The sequence below is a fragment of the Taudactylus pleione genome, unplaced genomic scaffold (assembly GCF_031769625.1).
Source record: "Taudactylus pleione unplaced genomic scaffold, aTauple2 ptg000386l, whole genome shotgun sequence".
Taxonomy (NCBI): domain Eukaryota; kingdom Metazoa; phylum Chordata; class Amphibia; order Anura; family Myobatrachidae; genus Taudactylus; species Taudactylus pleione.
In genome coordinates, this window is record NW_028284787.1 from 19,802,486 (window position 1) to 19,823,864 (window position 21,379).

The 21,379-nt window shown below is 45.2% G+C and overlaps 1 protein-coding gene across 7 annotated transcripts in view; it reads right to left on the bottom strand.

Moving 5' to 3' along the window:
- Positions 1-21,379, bottom strand: part of TMEM245 (transmembrane protein 245) — a 267,111-nt gene that overhangs the window by 182,357 nt on the left and 63,375 nt on the right. For 6 of the 7 annotated variants that reach the window (XM_088445734.1, XM_088445738.1, XM_088445736.1 and 3 more), the window contains exons 5-6: positions 19,248-19,442; positions 6,705-6,874 (exon numbers count right to left, since the gene is read on the bottom strand). In XM_088445734.1, coding sequence (XP_088301860.1) covers positions 6,705-6,874; positions 19,248-19,442 — 365 coding nt within the window. The remainder of the gene's footprint in view (positions 1-6,704; positions 6,875-19,247; positions 19,443-21,379) is intronic. The other variant, XM_088445733.1, reaches the window with a different exon arrangement.

Here is a 21,379-nt window from a genome sequence, read left to right on the forward strand (position 1 = left end):
TCTGTCCAAATCCGGACAACTGTCTTGCCATATGTACAATATGTAAAGGTGAAATAAGTAGGGGTAGGGACGTTAACCACCTAGGAACATCGTCCCTCATACGGCACCTGCAGCGCGTTCAGAAAAAGTTACTTTCATGTTCAGAAACTTTGGCTAAGACCGTAAGCAGTCCAGGGACACCTAAATCCTGTTGTATCCAAGCGCCTGCAAACCACACCGTCAACTCCATCCTCGTCAATTTCCTTTTTAGTCAGGATCGGAAGTAGTCCTGCAGGCCATGTCACTGGCATGACTGCATTGCTACGCCTACTGCTGCCGTTGCTGCTGTTGCTGCTGCTGGGAGTCGTTCATCATCCCAGAGAGGAAGTAGGAACACCACTACTTTTACTAAACAATTGACCCTCCAACAGTCCTTAGCGAGGAGGATGAAGTACGACAGCAGTCACCCTGAAGCAAAACGTATAACTGAGGCTTTGACTGCTATGTTGGTGTTAGACGTGCGTCCAGTATCCGCCATTAGTGCAGTGGGATTTAGACAATTGATGGAGGTAGTGTGTCCCCGGTTCCAAATCCCGTCTAGATTCCTCTTCACTAGGCAGGCGATACCGAGACTGTACAGAAACGTCAGAAAAAGTGTCCTCAGTGTCCTAAAAAATCCTGTTGTACCCAATGTCCACTTAACCACGGACATGTGGACAAGTGGAACAGGGCAGACTAAGGACTATATGACTGACAGCCCACTGGGTAGATGTATCACCGTACGCAGCAACAACAGCAGCGTCACCAGTAGAAGCATCTCAGAAACGCCAGTTCATTCCAAGGCAGGCTACGTTGTGTATCACCGGTTTCAGTAAGAGGCACACCGCCGACAACCTCTTAGAGAAACTGAGGGAAATCATCGCCCAGTGGCTTACCCCACTTAGACTCTCCTGGGGATTTGTGATATCTGACAACGCCACCAATATTGTGCGGCATTACATGTGGGCAAATTCCAGCACGTCCCATGTTTTGCTCACACAATAAACTTGGTGGTGCAGAATTTTCTGAAAAGCGACAGGGGCATGCAGGAAATGCTTTGGGTGGCCCGAAAAATTTCTGGCCACTTTCACCATTCAGCGACTGCGTGCCGAAGACTGGAGCGCCAGAAAACACTCTTGAACCTGCCCCGCCATCACCTGAAGCAAGAGGTTGTGACGCGGTGGAACTCAACCCTCTATATGCTTCAGAGGATGGAGGAGCAGCAAAAGGCCATTCAAGCCTATACATCCACCTATGATATAGGCAAAGGAGGGGGTATGCACCTGACTCAAGTGCAGTGGAGAATGATTTCCGTGTTGTGCAAGGTTCTCCAGCCCTTCGAACTTGCCACACGTGAAGTCAGTTCAAACACTGCCAGCTTAAGTCAGGCCATTCCCCTCATCAGGCTTTTGCAGAAGCAGCTGGAGAAAGTGAAGGAGGAGCTAAGACGGAGCGATTCCGCTCGGCATGTGGGACTTGTGGATGAAGCCCTTCATTTGCTTTGCCAGGATTCCAGGGTGGTCAATCTGTTGAAATCAGACCACTACATTTTGGCCACCGTGCTCGATCCTAGGTGTAAAGCCTATGTGGTGTCTCTATTTCCGGCCGACACAAGCCTGCAGAGGTGCAAAGACCTGCTGGTGAAAACACTGTCAGCTGAAGCGGAACGTGACACGTCAACAGCTCCTTCTTCATTTTCTCCCCCAACTGGGGCTGCCAGGAAAAAACTTCGGTATCCTAAGCAACCCGCTGGCGGTGATGCAGGGCAGGCAGGACCAAGTTTGGACATCTGGTCCGGACTAAAGGACCTGGCAACAATTTCTGACATGTCTACTGTCACTGCATATGATACTGTCACCATTGACAGAATGGTGGAGGATTACATCGGTGACAGCATCCAAGTAGGCATGTCAGACAGTCCGTACCTGTACTGGCAGGAAAGAGAGGCAATTAGGAGGCCTCTGTACAAACTGGCTCTATTTTACCTGAGTTGCCCCCCCTCCAGTGTGTACTCCGAAAGAGTGTTTAGTGCAGCCGGGAACCTCGTCAGCGAAAGGCGTAGGAGGTTGCTTCCACAAAATGTGGAGAAGATGATGTTCATGAAAATTAATTATCAACTCTTCCAGGGAGACCAGCCTCCAGAACGTACAGAGGGACCAGTGGTGGTGGATTCCAGCAGGGACAAATTAATACTCTGTGAGGATGAGGATGTACACAACACTTTAGAGGGTGAAGAATCGGTGGATGTGGAGGATGAGGACGACATCTTGCCTCCGTAGAGCCAGTTTGTGCAGGGACAGATTAATTGCCAGCTTGTTTTGTGGGGGCCCAAACGAACCAATCACTTCAGCTACAGTCGTGTGGCAGACCCAGTCACTGAAATGATTGGTTTGTTAAAGTGTGCATGTCCTTTTTATACAACATAAGGGTGGGTGGGAGGGCCCAAGGACAATTCCATCTTGCACCTCTTTTTTTTCTTTGCATTATGTACTGTTTGGGGCCTAGTTTTTCAAACTGCCATCCTGTCTGCCACTGCAGTGTCACTCTTAGATGGGCCACGTGTTTGTGCCGCCCACTCGTGTTGCTTAGCATAGTCATCCAGCTACCTCGGTGCAACATTTTGGACATAAAAACACTATTGTGAGGTGTGAGGTGTTCAGAATAGACTGGAATGAGTGGAAATTAAGGTTATTGAGGTTAATAATAGCATAGGAGCAGAAAAACCCACAAATTCTGTGATTTTAGCTGTTTTTATGCTTTTTTTAAAAAAAAAATACAGATCCAAAACACAAAACCCAGAACCCAAAACACGGAAGGGTGGTTTTGGCAAAACCAATCCAGATCCAAAACACGAAGAAAGATCCAGATCCAAAACCAAAATACGAAAAGTGGGCGGTGCACACCCCTAGTTCTGACTAGCCCGATGCTGGTTGTGCTCAAGCACGAGGGACCCCTACATCATTTGTCCCCTGTATTTTGCACAACCAACACTGTGTCACTAAAGCCCCGTGCTGGTTGCTCTTTTGGGGGGCACGCTGTTTTTTTTTTATTTATTTTTTTACACAGGTTTTATTAATTTTTAACACAGATGCACGGACGGAGATCCGTCCATGCATCTGTGTCTTCCTGCTTGCAGCACGGAATTCCTTGTTCCATGCCTGCAAGCATCGTATCCGAAAGACATATCGTACAGGCATAAACACTGTACGATATGCCGCAGGATCGTGTCCGAGATTGTCAGATCTTGCCTTCAGCAGGCAAGATCTCAAGATGCAATGTACAACCCGCTGGGACGCGCATCGGCATCGTGATACTCACGATTAGAACATATTTTACAAGATCTCTCGTTCCGATGAATTGGAATCAGGTGGATCGTGTAAAATATCGCCTAGACCTGCTGGAAGCCTTAATCTATTGCCTAAGTATTGCAGCCAATATCTACATACTGAAAACTTCTTTCATCCATCTAACCCATGGACTTATCAGTTCTATGTACGCAGTCTTCAAGTACATTCGTGCAATTAGCTACCAGTCTGCTAAACCAGGGCAACCTCTAAACATCATTTTAACATGCTGATTAGCTAAAATTCTGGCTGGAGTTCATCTCAGCACGTGTTGTATACACACATCCAGCTTCCATTACAGATCCTACCTGCAGAGGGTGTATGTAATAGTGTGTATCCCTGTTCCTCCCGGACTATCAAACAGTTCTTAATTTTGGGAGTGTTCAGCCACAGTCGGCAGTCCATCAGTGCCTCTACCTAGGTTTAATCTGTCCTGCCATTATTCCAACCAATGATAAAAATCATTATCCATTTACCTAGTTTTACACACTCCAGTTCTCACCAACTTCGTCCAGTGGTCCCCGTTCTGTGCCCACAACAAATACAGAATCTGACACTTAGCAATCAGCTGCTCGATGTGTCTGGGCTGATATCAAAACTGGGCAGGCATTTAAATTTACCTGCCCAGATGAGATGTCAGCAGTTTACTGCAGCCAGAGTACGGGCGTTTGGGGATCAGATGCACCATATTGGCATCGGCTGTGCTGCAGGGCTGACCTGATATGTCCCTCCAGATGCACTCATGATATATCTCTCGTTGTACCCAGCATTAGCCTCAAAATTTAGGTTGCCACTTATAAGAACTGCAAACACGCCAGGCTTTGAACTTAATTACTACCACTTTAAAGTTTGATGTAAATATACCCCTGAGGGTTAAACAGATGCCACAACTATAACTCAAAACTTGGCTCAAGGTTAACCCATGTCATCTATGCCACTTCCTTACACACAACCCATATATGCCACTCTACTTCCTTACACACAACCCATCTTTTCTGGTTTATTCAAATATCACTACAAGCTTACAGACAAAAGTTAAACTCCAACTCACTGGAAAGTCTGGCTACATTTCGACTAGAATTTAGCTACAAGAGTCAGGCTCTGACTTCAGTAATAACAAAGGGTCCTTTTACATTGTACAGTGGCCCTGATTCAGAGCCAGACGCTCTGATAGAGCGCTCGCTCTGAGGGCCAGGCTATTTTTCTTTTAGAACGGCCTCCTGGCTGCTCGCATAGCTGTGGGTGACCACCCACAGCTATAGCGAGCAGCCAGGAAGATGGTCGCGATGGTCAAGACCATCGCGACCATCGGGGCTTGCGACGAGACCCTTGTGGTAGGGTCTCGACGCCGGAAGCCCCAGCGATATTTCGGCTCTAACAGCCGAAATCTCTCCCACTGACATCACTCGTGATGTCAATGGGGCCGCCCCCAAACGGAGGCGTTCACATGGGAACGCCTCCGTTTGGGCAGCCACCCCGCCGGCCCGCCCACCAAAGGGGACGTGCTGTCACTCAACATCGACAGCACGCCCCCTTTGGTACGAGACCCGGTGCTATCCGCACGCGCATGCGCACTGGCCCACCATCGACCCGGTTGCGAGCGCACATCGCTTGCGACCGGGTAAGAATCAGGCCCAGTATCTCATAGTACGGAAGGTGTGAAACAGATTCACATAAAAGATTTACTGTATGTTTGCATGGTGACAAAGCTTGGAGTATTGTACAGTGGCACCCTGGTATAGGTAAGACATCTGAAATGTATAATAAATTAATATAGGTGTGTGTATACATCAGGCAAGTATATGTTGGTCATTGTTTTGTATGATGCTAGTTTTCCTAATACAGGTTTGGAGATTTCTACATCCACAATTTTGCATATCTTGTGGTTAGCATTGAGTGTTAATTCTAGCACATTCACCATCAACAGCTCCGATATGTTCAAGTCTAAAGCTGGGTACAATCTATACGATATATCGTTCTGATGCAGGTCAGAGCAATATATCGTACGGATCGTGCAGTGTGTACGCCTGTTTGCTCCTGCGCGACGTTCGCTCATCGCACAGCAGATGGAACGATGCAATGAACGACCTGGTGCTGAAGAATGTAACGATACACATTGCCGTCGTACGCCGGATCGTGCAGTGTGTACGCCACATGAGATGTATCGTTACATCACATCGTTGGCTAGGGTCACACACAGTATAGTGTGAAAGTATTAGTTATGGGGCCTAATTATTTAATTATGATGGATCAGGGGCATATTTATTTAATTACAGTGGATTGGGGGCATCAGCCTTCACTTATTGAATATTTTATGAATAATATATGAATATTTTGATTTGACTTAGATAGGGTACAACATTTGGGGGTAGATTTTCTAAATGTCGGTTTTTCAAAGATGGATTTTAGTGTTCACACCAGACCGGGGGAAGGGCAGGGCTTCCCTGTGCACGCCAAAGACGCATTTGCAAACAAAAAGGGGGCAAGACCTAGTGACATATCCCCAATTCATCACTCTTGGGGATGTGCCCAGCACTTACTTAGGTGATGGGCTTCCCCCAAGCTCTACCCTCACTGTGAATAGTTTAACATTATCTATTCACCTGGTGGCGATCGGGAACCAAAACTTTTCCCACCCATGGGACACTGCAACCTGCGGGTGGAGACAGCACAGGGCCGGCTGCTTTAGCGGGGCATCGCTAAAAGGGCAGGGTGCATTTTGCAACTTTAAAATCGGGCAGGGTTCTGCAACCCGCTAAAACAGCCTAGCGGGAACACTGGATTTAAAGCGGCAACAGGGATCAATGTAAACCAGCCTGGTTTAGCACAGATTCCTGATGCCACTTAAAATCCATCAGATTTCCAAGGAATGCCTTTATTTTCTCAAAAAGGTATGGAATTTTAACCCTTACATGACAGAATGGAGTCTTTTATTTTACTAAAAAGCGATGGCTTATCATAACATAGTACATTGAACTGTTTTTATGAATTCCATGTATAAAATTATTAATTGAATGATTGTTAACCATGGCATTTGGCAAAACCACACTATAAGCTATACACAATGCCCTGTCACCCAAAAATAAAAAAGTTTAAATGGAGCAAATATAAAGCATTACATATTTTTTTTCAAATGTTATTTTATGCTGACAAGTACAATTCAGATTGTAAAAGTTTTACATGTCATAAAAAATCGTGTGCCATTTTAATACAAAAACTAATATTAACAAACTGCACTTCTAAATATTAAATGTAACAATACGCATATTATATGTTTGCCTAAAATACCTTTAAATGCTGTAGAACTGCTTTAAATGTAACAGTAAAACAAATGTGACCTACCTTACTGTCGACTTTAAGGATGAACATTCCCAGGCCTCGGATGGGTCTGGGTGCCAATGCCTCCTGACGTTCTTTAAGAAACTCTTCTATTACTTCCCACCAACAGCCAAAACGATTTGCCAAGAAATCAATTACTCCAAAGTGGATCACCAGTTTCTTAACTGCAAAAACTAATATAACAAAGTTGTATGTGTGAAGTTCCTTTCACATGCGTTTGACACCACAATTTCCTGCACCCGTGTGATAGCACTCGTCCACATCATTACTTTGCCCCTTCAACAAGTCTGAGGCTTCCCCTCCATGAATTATGACACTGATCTAGTCACACGCGTCACTATCTTCACTTAAACAAAGGTGGGCAGGTCACTGCTCAGCTCACCCATCTCCTGATGGCTGTTCTATACTCTTCCACATCAAAACTCAGATGGATAAGCAGATTTTGAATGCAATAAATGTGATCAGCCATACCATTAAAACCACTGACAGATGAAGTGAATAACACTGATTATCTGGTTACAATGACACCTGTGAAAGGGTGGGATATATTAGGCAGCAAGTGAACACAATTCTTGACATTGATGTGTTGGAAGCAGGAACAATGGGCAAGGGTAAGACAAGGGACAAAATTTGATGGCTAAACAACTAGATCAGAGGGACCTGTGTATTCAGTGGTTAGTAAAAATAAGCTGCGCTAATTAAAATTGTAAAATGGAAGAAATTATATCAGTCGGGAAACATTTTAAATTAATATTTATTCTTATAATATGTGAACACTAAAGATTAACTATCTCAATAGATAAAAATACACAATTCAATAAGAAATATAAACTGCATCACATCTTAGTAACACTTTTATATTTTTTCTATGACCTTTACTGATGTACAGCCGGTTATTTGTAAGTCAAATGATATCAGCGTAAACCAGTATACGAGTCCATTCACAGAACGGCTACAGGTATAGTTGTTAACGCATAAATGTACAAGGAATTTTGCTTATTTTGTGAATAAAATCTCAAGATAAAACCTAGTCTTGAGCTGACAATCTACTGCCGATGCTGGCCCCATCGAAGCCGGGGCCCGGCTGGCTTACAACTGCTTTTTAGTGAGGTCTCCTTAGACTGCAATATTGTGCATTAATCCAAACGCAACTGTCCGTATCAGCGGAGACCACCTGGGTTGAAGTGCTGTCAGTGCAGACAAGAGGCCGATGTGCACAAATCTTTATGTCCAATAGCCTAGTAAAGTCACAAGTGTGTTCCCCACATTATAAAGTTGCTCCAGCTATGTTGATATAAATAATCAATTCAGTCATTTCTATATATGCCAATTAATATTAGTTTATGCTATTTTTAGCGCCAAAGTTTTTCCTATATTCAGTGGTTAGTGCCTACATAAAGTGGTTCAAGGAAAGACATCCGGTGAATCAGTGACAGGGTCAGAGCTACTGGCACATCAAAGCTACTGTAGCACAAATTGCGGAAAAAGTACATGCTGGCTAAAATAGAAAGGAGTCAGAACACAGTACATCGCAACTACAATTTATTCATTTACAAGAAAACGGGACACTACTTTAGGAAGGTAACCCTCCCTTGTATGAACAACAGCTCTATCCTGGTGAAAAATCTAAATGGGGAGCGACAAGAGCACTGCCAAAATCATAGCCCCTTAAGAACCAAAGACTGATCCCACGGTGCTACCGATGGGACAAAAGGAGTCTGAACTCGCAGAACTGCCCGCAAATTTTTTCTAACAGCTGGTAATGAAGAAATCTTTCTCTGGAACCAGACTGGCAATGCAGAAACTCTCAATAGTGGCCAGGCGGAGACCAATGTCTAATTAGCCTGGAGAAAAGCAAATACCTGGGAAACTCTAAACACCTTAGGGTCATACTTTCTGCGGGAACACCATTGACCAAAAGAATGCCAAACCCTGTGATAGATGCGGGCAGAGGCAGGCTTTCATGTTTTAAGCATTGTTTGAATCACAGAGCTGGAGAAACCTTTGACTCTTAAGATGGAAGATTTAACAGTCATGATGTCAAAGCCAGACGTGGTAAATCCGGATGCCGGCAGGGACCTTGAGTTAACAGATCCTGCTATAGAGGAAGAGGATATGGACTGTCTATGGATAGATTCTGTATGTCTGTGAACCAATGACGTCTGGGCCAAGCCAGAGCCACTAGTATTATTGTTCCGCCTTCCTGCTTGAATTTCCTGAGGACTCTTGGGAGGAGGGAAATTGGAGAAAATGGATACATCAGCTTAAAGTTACTGTCAGTGTGTCCACGAATGCTGCGGATAGTCTTTGGACTTGGACCCGTACCTGGGGACCTTGTAGTTGTGATGTGATGTCATGAGATCTATGTCTGGTAGACCTCATTTGTTCACCATGAGCTGAAACACTCACGGGTGGAGAGATCACTCTCCGGCATGTATGTCCTGATGACTTAGTAAGTCTGCTTCTCAATTGAGGACTCCCGGTAAGAATACTGCCGAGATGGCAGGAAGATGACGCTCTGCCCAAATCAGAACCGGTCACTTCTTTTATCGCTGCATGACTTTGTGTGCCTCCCTGATGATTGAGATAGGCTACTGTAGTCTCGTTGTCGGACTGGATCTGGACCGGCCTGCCCTGGAGCAGGTCCTGTGCCATAATCAGTGCTTTGTATACTGCTCGCAGTTCCAGAATATTTATTGGCAGATGACTTTCCTGATTTGTCCATCTTCCCTGAAAGGTGTGATGACCCGTCACTGCCCCCCATCCGAGAAGACTGGCGTCCGTGGTGAGAAGCACCCAACTTGGAATCCAGAATGGGTGCCCTTTGTCCAGATCTTTTCTTCCCCAGGAGGGAGAGCCAAACCTCTGGAGTGAAAAGGATCCTCTGGGACTTTATTAGATGATACTGTCCGTTCCACCTGGAGAGAATCAATTTTTGGAGAGGTCTGGAATATAAAGGAGCATATCCCACCATGTTGAAGGTGGATACCATTGATCCCAGGACCTGCATCGCTGATTGAACGGATACCCTTCGCTTGCGTACTCTCAATCTTGCCCTCTGGTAGAAAGACCCTTTGTGTGCCTGAGAGTCCAGAAGTGCTACCAGATGTACCATCTGCTGTGTTGGACAAAGAGAGGATTTATTCCAATTGATAATCCAGCTGTGCTTCTGTAGGCAGGCTATGGTCAGCTGAAGATGGTGTTGTAAAACAACTGGAGTTTGTGCCAATATCAGAAAAAAATTAAATAAATAAAAACTAAAAGCTTAGGACTGCCTGAGCAGTCCCCTGTTACAAAGGTGCATCTGAATCCTGCCGCAACATACTAACAACTGAAGGCCTCCTGGGAGCTGAAAGCTTTAGCTGTTTGGTGCCTGGGTCTCTCCAACCACTTTACCCCATGATATCCCTGTGGATCCCTATGGACCCTGAGGAAAAAAAGCTTGCCTGCTCAGTACTAAACAGACAGTATAAAACTGCTGTCAGAAAAGAACACTAATCATTAAAGCGTCACAGATCTTGTCATAATTGCAGTTAAAATGGCGCTGACCTCGTACCCAGAAGCCCGCCAAGGAGGAAAGAGGGGCAAGGCTAAGCACAATGCACCGCTGGGAGCAGGGACTATAATGGTGCCTATTTACCTGCCATAGCCTTCTCCCAGCTAGAAAAAAAAAAAACATCAGAGCAGCGGCAGCTAGGGGGAAGCGGCTGAAATACCCAATCACAGACCCTGCAACAAGGTGCAATAATGAAAGGGGTCACAGCCCAGCGCTAGTAGGGTAGTCTGCGGCTGCACTTACAGAACCCCATGCCTCTTCGAAGTGTGAAATGGCGCGGCAGGGCCCCTAGACCAGCAGAGCTGGTTCGGTGACCACTCAGAGGCAATTGGTAGAGCATGACTGCAAGTGTAACCTGACTTATGCCGGGTACACACTAGACGATATGTTGTCCCATCCGGTAGTGTAATTTTCAAATGATGTTGATATAAAAAGGAAAAGTTTGGCCGGAGGAGTGACAGTTGAGAGAGTAGAGCTGATGGAACGCCATTGCTCAGTGATAAGCAGCTGAAGGAATGAGCAGCTGTGAGAGACACAGAAAAAAAAATAGGAGTGTCTGGGACTTGCAGTGCCACATCAAAAGCCAATTTGAATGTTCTGTTAATTTGTTTCTGTGCCTTCCTTTTGGATGGGAAGTCGCATCCTGATTCCGGCCCTCATATTTGATGGGAGGGAGCAGAGCTGGACTTGATAACTACTCGCAGGTCTGTTGAGTCTTAAGGTGGGTATACATGGTACGATTTGGCTAACGATCTAATCTCGTTAGCGATCTCCCTTGAACTCTCCATGGCAACTCCAGTGAACTATGGGCCTGATTCAGACCCACTCACAAGCGGCTGTCCGCTCGCAAGTGGGTCGATGTTGTGCACTGCGCATGCGCACGATGGCGGGAGCTCCGTCGTGCGCATGCGCCAGACGCGACGAGCGAAGGACTTTCCTTCGCTCGTTGTGTCTGATCAAAGGGGGGCGTGCTGTCGATGTTGATTGACAGCACGCCCCCTTTGGTAGGCGTGCCTCCCTGACGGAGGCGTTCCCAAGGGAACGCCTACCGTCAGAAGCCGGCCCACTGACATCACTAGTGATGTCAGTGGAAGTGATTTTGGCTCTGATAGAGCCAAAATCATTCCGGGCCTTGCGGTTGAAAACCTCAACCGCAGGCTCCGGCTCGCAGTGGCGATGGTCAAGACCATCGCGGCCATCAAACTGCACGCTCGTATAGGCTGTGGGTGGTGACCCACAGCTATACGAGCGTCCAGGAGGACGCTCCATAATTATGGAGGGCGGCCCTCATTCAGAGCGTGCGCTCTGCTCAGAGCGTACGGCTCTGAATGAGGGCCAATGTGCAGCAAAAGCTGCACAATGTACACTAGATCTATCATGCACAATCTAATGATTTGTATATTCATTAGATCATTTGTGATAGCTGACTGATGCATGCACGGATCAGGTAGATCCATGATACATGCATCTGTGTTTAAAAAAAAAAAAAAAAGACAGATGCACGGACAGATCAGTGAGAGCAGTCTGTGCTTCTGTGTTGAAAATATGAAAACCATTGAAAAAAAAAAAAAAAGGCATCCTGGAAATACAGGGGACAAAAGCCCAAGCCTGGGGTGCCCTGGAGAAGGGACCCCTTTGTTGGGTGGGGGTCCCCAACTGCCTAGAGATCCCCGCCTGGGCTGACTAGCGTTCAGGGGTAATGCTTTGGCCGGGGGATCTGGTGAAAGGGTTCCCCTGGCAGTGGCATTAACCCAGCAAGAAAAAGTTTGTGAACGGTTATGCCAAATACAGGGGGCCCCTTCGCTTTCTGTCCCCTGTATTTCCATAACCAGGACTGGATCAGAGCCCACTGCTGGTTACGCTAAATACAGGGGATCCCTACATCTTTTGTCCCCCGTATTTTGGCGACCAGGGCTGGTCCTGATTAGCCCATTGCTGGCTGTGCTTAATACAGGGGACTACATTGTTTGTCCCCTGTATTTAGCACAACCGGTATTGGGTATCCAAAGCACGGATGTGGTTGTGCTGTCTTTTTTTTTTTTTTACTTTTTACACAGGTTTTAATTTTTATTTTTTTTTAAACACAGAAGCACAGATGGACCTCACTGATCCATAAGTGCATCTGTGTCATTGAGACACAGATGCATGTAGCACGGATCTCTGATCCGTCCATATATCTGTGTCGGTCACCACTAATAACATTAAGAACTACAGTACCTCATGCCTTAGACAGGTTTTCATCATATGGGTCATTCCATGCCAAATCATCACAAAAGAGTAAAATTTCAACCCGACTGTCTAAGATTTTCGTGAATTTTGGTAGGATGGTAGATGACATGACAGGTTTAATTTTTTTGTACATAACGTATGTTATACAATTAAATACAATCTCTCTTTGGTATAAGTTTCATTTTGGGAGGCCTTTGGGAACAGGAGTAAAGAAAAAAAAATTAAATATGGCAGTTGAACCCTTCTTGCACTAACAATGCAACTAGCAAGTTCAGTCTTGTAGTGTCTCTCTCTGTGTTCTAGGGATGGCCATCGGCACAAAATAGTCTAATTTGGTGAAGTGACATGAGAAAAATATATAGAAAAAAGAATCTTTATAAATAAAATTCTGAAAATTGGCATGCGAGTATGTAATCACCCCTTTGCTATGAAGCCCTTCAAAAAAGTTCTGGTGCAACCAATTACCTTCAGAAGTCATATACTTAGTGAAATGAAGTCCACCTGTGTGAAATCTAAGTGTCACATGATCTGTCAGTATAAACACACCTTTTCTGAAAGGCCCCAGAGGCTGCAACACCACTAAGCAGGAGGCATCACACCATGAAGACCAAGGAGCTCTCCAAACAAGTCAGGGACAAAGTTGTTGAGAAGTACAATTCTGGGTTGGGTTATAAAAAAATATCCAAATCTTTGATGATCCCCCGGAGCACCATCAAATCCATCATCATCAAATGGAAAGAACATGGTACCACAACAAACCTGCCAAGAGAGGGCCGCCCAACAAAACATACAGACCAGGCAAGGAGGGCATTAATCAGAGAGGCAGCACAGAGACCAAAGGTATCCCCCTGAAGGAGCTGCAGAGTTCCACAGCAGAGACTGGTGTATCTGTGCATGTGACCACAATAAGCCGTACACTCCATAGAGCTGGGCTTTATGGAAGGGTGGCCAGAAAAAAGCCATTACTTAGTGATAAAAATAAGAAGACACGATTTGAGTTTGCCAAAAGGCATGTGGGCGACTCCCCAAATGTATGGAGGAAGGTTCCCTGGTCAGATGAGACTAAAATTGAGCTTTTCGGCCACCAAGGAAAACGCTATGTCTGACGCAAACCCAACACATCCCATCACCCCAAGAACACCATCCCCACAGTGAAACATGGTGGTGGCAGCATCATGCTGTGGGGATGTTTTTCAGCAGCAGGGACTGGGAAACTGATTCGAGTTGAGGGAAAGATGGATGGTGCTAAATACAGGGTTATTCTTGAGCAAAACCTGTTTCAGTCTGCCTGTGATTTGAGACTGGGACGGAGGTTCACCTTCCAGCAGGACAATGACCCAAAGCATACTGCTAAAGCAACACTCGAGTGGTATAAGGGGAAACATTTAAATGTGTTGGCATGGCCTAGTCAAAGCCCAGATCTCAATCCAATTGAGAATCTGTGATCAGACTTGAAGATTGCTGTTCACAAGCGGAACCCATCCAACATGAAGGTGCTGGAGCAGTTTTGTCTTCAGGAATGGGCAAAAATCCCAGGGGCAAGATGTGGCAAGCTCATAGAGATTTATCCAAAGCGACTTGCAGCTGTAATTGCCGCAAAAGGTGGCTCGACAAAGTAGTGACTTTAGGGGTGAATAGGTATGCACGCTGAAGTTTTCTGTTATGTTGTCCTAAATGTTGTTTGATTCACAATATAAATAAAAACACAAATTCACAGTTGTAGGCATGTTCTGTGAATGAAATGATGCACACCATCAAACAATCCATTTTAATTCCAGGTTGTGAGGCAACAAAACATGAAAACGCAAAGGGGTGTGAATACTTTTGCAAGGCACTGTATATTTACTAAAGTGCAGGTTTTTAGAAGTGGAGTTGTTGCCCATAGCAACCAAACAGATCCTACTTATTTATCTAGCACCTTCTAGAAGATAATAGCTAGAATCTGATTGGTTGCTATGTACAATATCTCCACTTCTAAAAACCCGTACTTTAGTAAATATACCCCAAAGACTCAAGAAATTTGAGTCATGCTGGATTTAGTCCCAGTATCCTGTGCACTTTTGGGGCACATTTTTGCCCACTGCTCTGGAACCAGACTGTGATACCAGCCTCTGGTAGCAGTTTAATGATTCACAGATTTTAGATCCCCAAACACTATTATTATTATCAGTTATCTATATAAAACTATTATATAAACTAAGTTCCTATGATAGGTGGATGAGTCTCCCCTTAAAAACGGAGGAACACAATCCCAAAGTGTGTCTTTCATAGCTGTCATCAGAAATTGTGGGGCCCGGTACTGACAAAATAGGCGGCGGGTGTCAAAGGTGGGCGGAGGGAGAGAGAATACTGTCCACCGGGCACTACTACCAAAGCGTTATCTTGCCCAGCGCCCATACAATATAACAGATATAAAAGCAAAAGAGATAGATAGAGCCAGAGCCGCATAAAATACACTGATAAATCCGGATAAAATACATTGAAATAGCTGAATTCACATTAAATACATTGAAAAAGCTAGAGCCATATAAAAAGCCAGAAAAGGCTGGCTGGTCTAGGGAGGAGGGGGGGCAGTGCAAAAGTTATAGAAAAAAAGAATATATTATATATTCCAGCTAAGGACTCTGTGCCTGATATTTGTTTTCTACTGCTGCTGTGTCCTTTAATATCAAATGGATTCCAGCACTGAGTCCTAATATACTTCTTATCAATTTGTCACGCTTTTGATCAAACTACTACTACTCACTGATACACTGTATTACATAATCCAGAGGTTCCCAAACGCGGTCCTCAAAGCACCCCAACAGTTCAGGTTTTAGAGATATCTATGTTTAAGCACAGGTGGTTAAAGCAAACTGACTGTGGTCAACCATGGATATCCTTAAAACCTGGACTGTTAGAGTGCCCTGAGGACAGAGTTTGGGAACTTGCCTACTCTTCCGAAACAACTGGGAGAATCAGGCAAGTCTCACGGCCAGCTGCCTACAACCTCCCCCCGCCCGGGCCCCATTGCAGCACCCGCACAAGCACCCACACAAACCCCCGCATAAAGGGGGGGGGAATGGGGGTTGGGGGCGCCAACGCAGGCAATTCACACTGAATCGCATCATCGTGGCCTCGCCCCCAGCTTCACAATGCTGTTACTCTCGGCATTTAGTAGCGGCAGCGGGGCCAAAATGATACGATCGAGTGGTCAGGCCCCCCGCAGCACTTCTAATGCTGGGTAGTATTCCTAGCCATGCCCCCCACCCCCACTATGCCGAAGTGGCAGCCCCCTCCCAAAGGCAAGCATGTCTTGTATCACTAGTTCTCAATGCAGAAGTTGCAGCCATACGGAGTGGTGCAAAACATTGATGGTTCACCATAGATTGTTATTGTACCATCGGTGATCACCGATGGCACCATTGATGGGGACCATCGATCAAACCCCACGATGGCCATCCCTAGAACACAGAGACACACACTACAAGACAAGTCTGAACTTGACAGTTACATGGTCAGTGCAAGAAGGGTTTAACTGCCGTACTTAATATTTTTTTTTTTACTCCTGTTCACAAAGGCTTCCCAAAATGAAACTTATACCAAAGAGAGATTGTATTTAAGTGTATAACATACTTTATGTACAAAAAAATTAAACATACACTTTTTAGATATTCAAGGTCAAAGTTACATCATTTGACCTTGAAATGTAAAAGTCAATATTTAAATATAAACTACTATTATACTATTGTTTTATGAAAACTCTGGTCCCTTAGCTTCAAAACAAAACCAACATGAAAGTTCTACCACAATTAGAAACACAGTTATGGTTCGATTTAGTAAACCTTGCAAGCATACATTTTTATTTTTTTTTCATGTTTGCAATCCTGTAGCATGAAAACCATGTATTACTGAGGGCTAAAATTTTACATATGAAAGTTTCATAGTCGGGTTGGAAGCTTTGATGATTTGTCATGGAATGACCCATATGCAGTGTCAAAGAATATTATTATCTGTCCAATGCAGCAGTTTAAGGGTTAACCTTGAGGGAGAGAAATATATTAATTTACAAGGGAAAAGTAATACAACTACTTTTACTACTTGTCTTAAAAGAGCTACACTATCTAAAGAGCATCAGCTCTACTTATATCCTAAAAGAAGGGCCAATGTCAGTGAGCCTATTGCAAACAGTCCTGCAGTCAATAACTTATGCAGCAACAATCACCAAATTGATTTAAATGGTGAGAACCGCGAAAGTAACCTTAAGTTACCTTTGCAGTTCTCACTGAAGACAATGGTGGGAACCGTTCATTGGCCGAGAGGCGGATGGTTCGCCTCTTTCAGTCAATGAGCGCTCAGCGGCGAGGTTTCCATAGTGAAATCCCACAGCTAAGCTCTCATTTGGGAGATACCGTCCGTAGAGTACGGTACAGTCACTGATCGCGGTGAATGACAAAATATGTGGGGACCCAGGGACCCGCCACTTTAAAAAAATGGGTTCCTACCTGACCATTTCTGGGTCCCATCATAATTTATGCTTTAGAGCTCCCCATATGCCTCTCAGACCTCCCCACATGCCACTACACATCCCCACGTGCCCCTAAAATGCCCATCTGATACCCCCAACAGCATCAGATATCCCCACATGCCCCTTAAATGCATGTTTTAATGCCTTCATGATCTTTCAGGTAATATGACTTGTCTGTTCACAAAACCCATAGTGAATAAGTAGGTTTACCATATCATCCCTTTAAACTGGGACACTCATGGATTACACAGGTTCTGTGGCTCATTAAAACCAGGTGAAATCCAGGCATGAAGTCAGCCAGTCACAGAGCCTTTGTAATAAATTCATGAGTGTCCCGTTTTAAAGTGATCGTATGGTTAGCCTATGAATAATGCTTTCGGTAATAATAGGCGTATTTATCAAAGGATAAATGCCCGGCCTTTACACATTATGCTGCACAGGCATGGCACATTATGCCATGCAGTAATACCCTTTACAAATGATGCCGCACATTAATGCCCTTTAGTTCCCCTATGCATTGCCCCCAGTAGTAGTCCCCCTATGCGGTGCCCCCAGTATTAATCCCCCCCTATGCAGTGCCCCCAGTATTAATCTAACTCTATGCAGTGCCCCCAGTATTAATCCCCACCTATGCAGTGCCCCCAGTATTAATCCCCCCCTAAGCAGTGCTCCCAGTATTAAACCTCCCCCTATGCATTGCCCCCAGTATTTGACCCCCTATGCATTGCCCCCAGTAGTTGCCCACCTATTTGCCCTTTAGTAACCTGGGCCTAATGCCCAGGTCACTCAAACCTATTTGTGGGGCAGATACTTTCAATTGGGCCTAATGCCCCCTTATGTAGCCCGGGCCTTGTGCCCACCTATATACCCACAGGCCTACTGCCTGAATTTATCCGACAGGCCTAGTGCCCGACAACCCTGGTGGTCTAGGGAGGGGTTAAATACCGGTGGGCCAAGGCTGCCTACCGGTACGGTGGAAGAGGCTGCGGGGGGAGCTTTGTTAGCTCTCTTTCTTTCCACCGCCGCCTGCAGTCCTCTCCGGTCCTCAGCTTCATTCTTCTGCCGCTGGCCTGTCCTGGCTAGCGGCGCCGCCTCTTCCTTTCTTCCTCCTTGATCACGCCTCTTGCGCGGCCGCTGGAACTGTTGCCGCAAATGCTTTTCTCTTCAGGTGGTCTTCACTCCTCCCCTCCGCCGCCGTACTGAAGTTTCCCGCTCAGCGGCGTCTAATACAAGAGGCCACGAGTGGGCGGAGCTATGACGCAGCGAGCCACGATTGGCTCGTCGCGTCTGCCTCCTATTGGCTGCTGGACTGCGAGCCATGTGCCGTGTGCGGCCAGTGCCAAACAACCGCCACCGCTTCTTGGCTTCCGTGCAGCGAGCTTTGCTTAGCTTGCGCCCGGAGCCAAGCTTCTCCCGCCGCTACTTTACTGTCGATGCTGGTGGATGGGACCAGGCGGTCCCTTCACCAGCTACCCGCCACACTGCTTACCCGGCGCTGGGAATAAACACACTGTCCCCGCAGGGGACACATCTCCTCTGCCTGCCCCTGCAGCTGTGCTGATGCTGGGATCAGACACTTGATCCCAGCACGGCATTCCACAGCAGCAGCAAATTAGTCTAACTGACTCTCATTGGCTGCTATAACAGACAGTGTTGTATCTTTCTCTGCAGGGGGGATACGTTGTGCTGCAGCCAGCTGTCAGGGATTGGCCACAGCACAGCACGTCCCCGGCTACTTTTCAAAAGTGAGCCCCCAATGCTTAATCCCGGGTAAAATACGTGCTATAGCGCGTATTTGCGAACACTGACTGTTCTGTGGATCGCATTCTTCGTTTTTTATTTTGCCAAGCCCGGGGATTGTTTATTTTCGAACGAAGGAGGACCGGAACAGATGCATGTAGCACAGATCTTCCTAGCCCATTCTACATGCTTCTTTATCGTGCACGACATCGTTCCGTGTGCACACACACAGAAAAATGTAATTCAAATCGTGGAAGATGGTCGATATCTTGTTGCAGGTTCAGCTGATCTGCAACGACTATGTACGACAGCGTATCTGCATCGTTATCATGCCCACATATGGCACTTTTTACACGATTGGTTGTTGCAATCAAGCGAAAACGGCCAAATTGTGTAAAAAAAAAATAATCAAGAAAAAAAAAAAAATCGCAGTGTATGGGGGCCTTAACTCTCCGCTTCAATATAGACAACTGTATTTTTTGCCAGGGCTTAGTTTCACCTTAATTTTGCTTACCTGCAATAGGAACGGGCAGAAGCTGCATGATCCATAAATGTAGCCATAGCTGTACAATAACAATAGCCCACATAAGAAGCACAAAGTAGATGTCGCTGGTTTTTTTCTTTTTTAGAAAAGCTCCAATGTCACTTCTTTGCCTGCCAAATGATGATGAAAGTGGAGAGGTAGGGATGTCTTTTGTTACTTCTTCTGCTGAAAAAAATAAAAAAATGTAAATATAGGAGTCCAAAATAAAGTTATATACAGTATTAAAACATTAGGAATTTAGAAACACACTATATATATATGTATACACATACATATACACACACACAATAATGTATATATACCCACATTTTTTTTTATATATATATATATATATATATATATATACACACACACACACACATACATATATATATATATATATATATACACATACATACATACATACATATACACACACACACACACACACACACACAGTGCCTTGCAAAAGTGTCCACACCCCTTTACATTTTTCATGTTTCGGTGCCTCACAACCTGGAATTAAAATGGATTGTTTGAAGGTGTGCATCATTTCATTCACAGAACATGCCTACAGATGTGAAGTTGTGTTTTTTTTATATTGTGAATCAAACAACATTTAGGACAACATAACAGAAAAGTTCAGCGTACATAACTATTCACCCCCTAAAGTCACTACTTTGTCATGCCACCTTTTGCGGCAATTACAGCTGCAAGTCGCTTTGGATAAGTCTCTATGAGCTTGCCACGTCTTGCCCCTGGGATTTTTGCCCATTCCTCAAGGCAAAACTGCTACAGCTCCATAATGTTGGATGGTTTCCGCTTGTGAACAGCAATCTTCAAATCTTACCACAGATTCTCAATTGGATTGAGATCTGGGCTTTCCCTAAACCATTCCAACACATTTAAATGTTTCCCCTTAAACCACTCGAGTGTTGCTTTAGCAGTATGCTTCGGGTCATTGTCCTGCTGGAAGGTGAACCTCCGTCCCAGGCTCAAATCACAGGCAGACTGAAACAGGTATTGCGCAAGAATATCCCTGTATTTAGCACCATCCATCTTTCCCTCAACTCGAATCAGTTTCCCAGTCCCTGCTGCTGAAAAACATCCCCACAGCATGATGCTGCCACCACCATGTTTCACTGTGGGGATGGTGTTCTTGGGGTGATGGGATGTGTTGGGTTTGCACCAGACATAGCGTTTTCCTTGGTGGCCAAAAAGTTAAATTTTAGTCTCATCTGACCAGAGCACCTTCCTCCATACATTTGGGGAGTCGCCCACATGCCTTTTGGCAAACTCAAATCGTGTCTTCTTATTTTTATCACTAAGTAATGGCTTTTTTCTGGCCACTCTTCCATAAAGCCCAGCTCTATGGAGTGCACGGCTTATTGTGGTCATATGCACAGATACAGTAGTGGCTGCTTTGGAACTCTGCAGCTCCTTCAGGGTCACCTTTGGTCTCTGTGCTGCCTCTCTGTTTAATGTCCTCCTAGCCCGGTCTGTGAGTTTTGGTGGGCGGCCCTCTCTTGGCAGGTTTGTTGTGGTACCATGTTCTTTCCATTTGATGATGATGGATTTGATGGTGCTCCGGGGGATCATCAAAATTTGGATATTTTTTTATAACCAGCCCAAGGTTAGTGTTAGGCACCTCCGCAGGAGGATTAGGTTTACGGTGTGGGAAGGGAGGGCACTACTATTATGTGGAATAAGCTGTAAAGGGCATTACTGTGTGGTATAATGTGTAAGGGGCATTACTGTGTAGTGTAAGGAGCATTACTGTGTGGCATAATGTATAAGGGGCACTACTACTGCGTGGCATAATGTGTATAAGGGGTACTACTGTGATGCATAACCTGGATGGGCTCTGTGTGGCATAATCTAAATGGGCTCTGTGTGGCATAACATGAATGGGCTCTGTGTGGGGGCAAATGTATGTACTTTTTTTTTACCTCTGGGGGGGTCCTTTTAAAATCTTGCTATGTGGCCCACAAAGTTCTAGTTACACCCTTGCATGCAAACACAGAGGCTCTGGATTTAATATGACTTTGCATGACTCATCAGGTTTGCTCAGATTGAGGTTAAAATGATACTTTTGTAGCTTTCTCACAGGTTTTTGACAGATT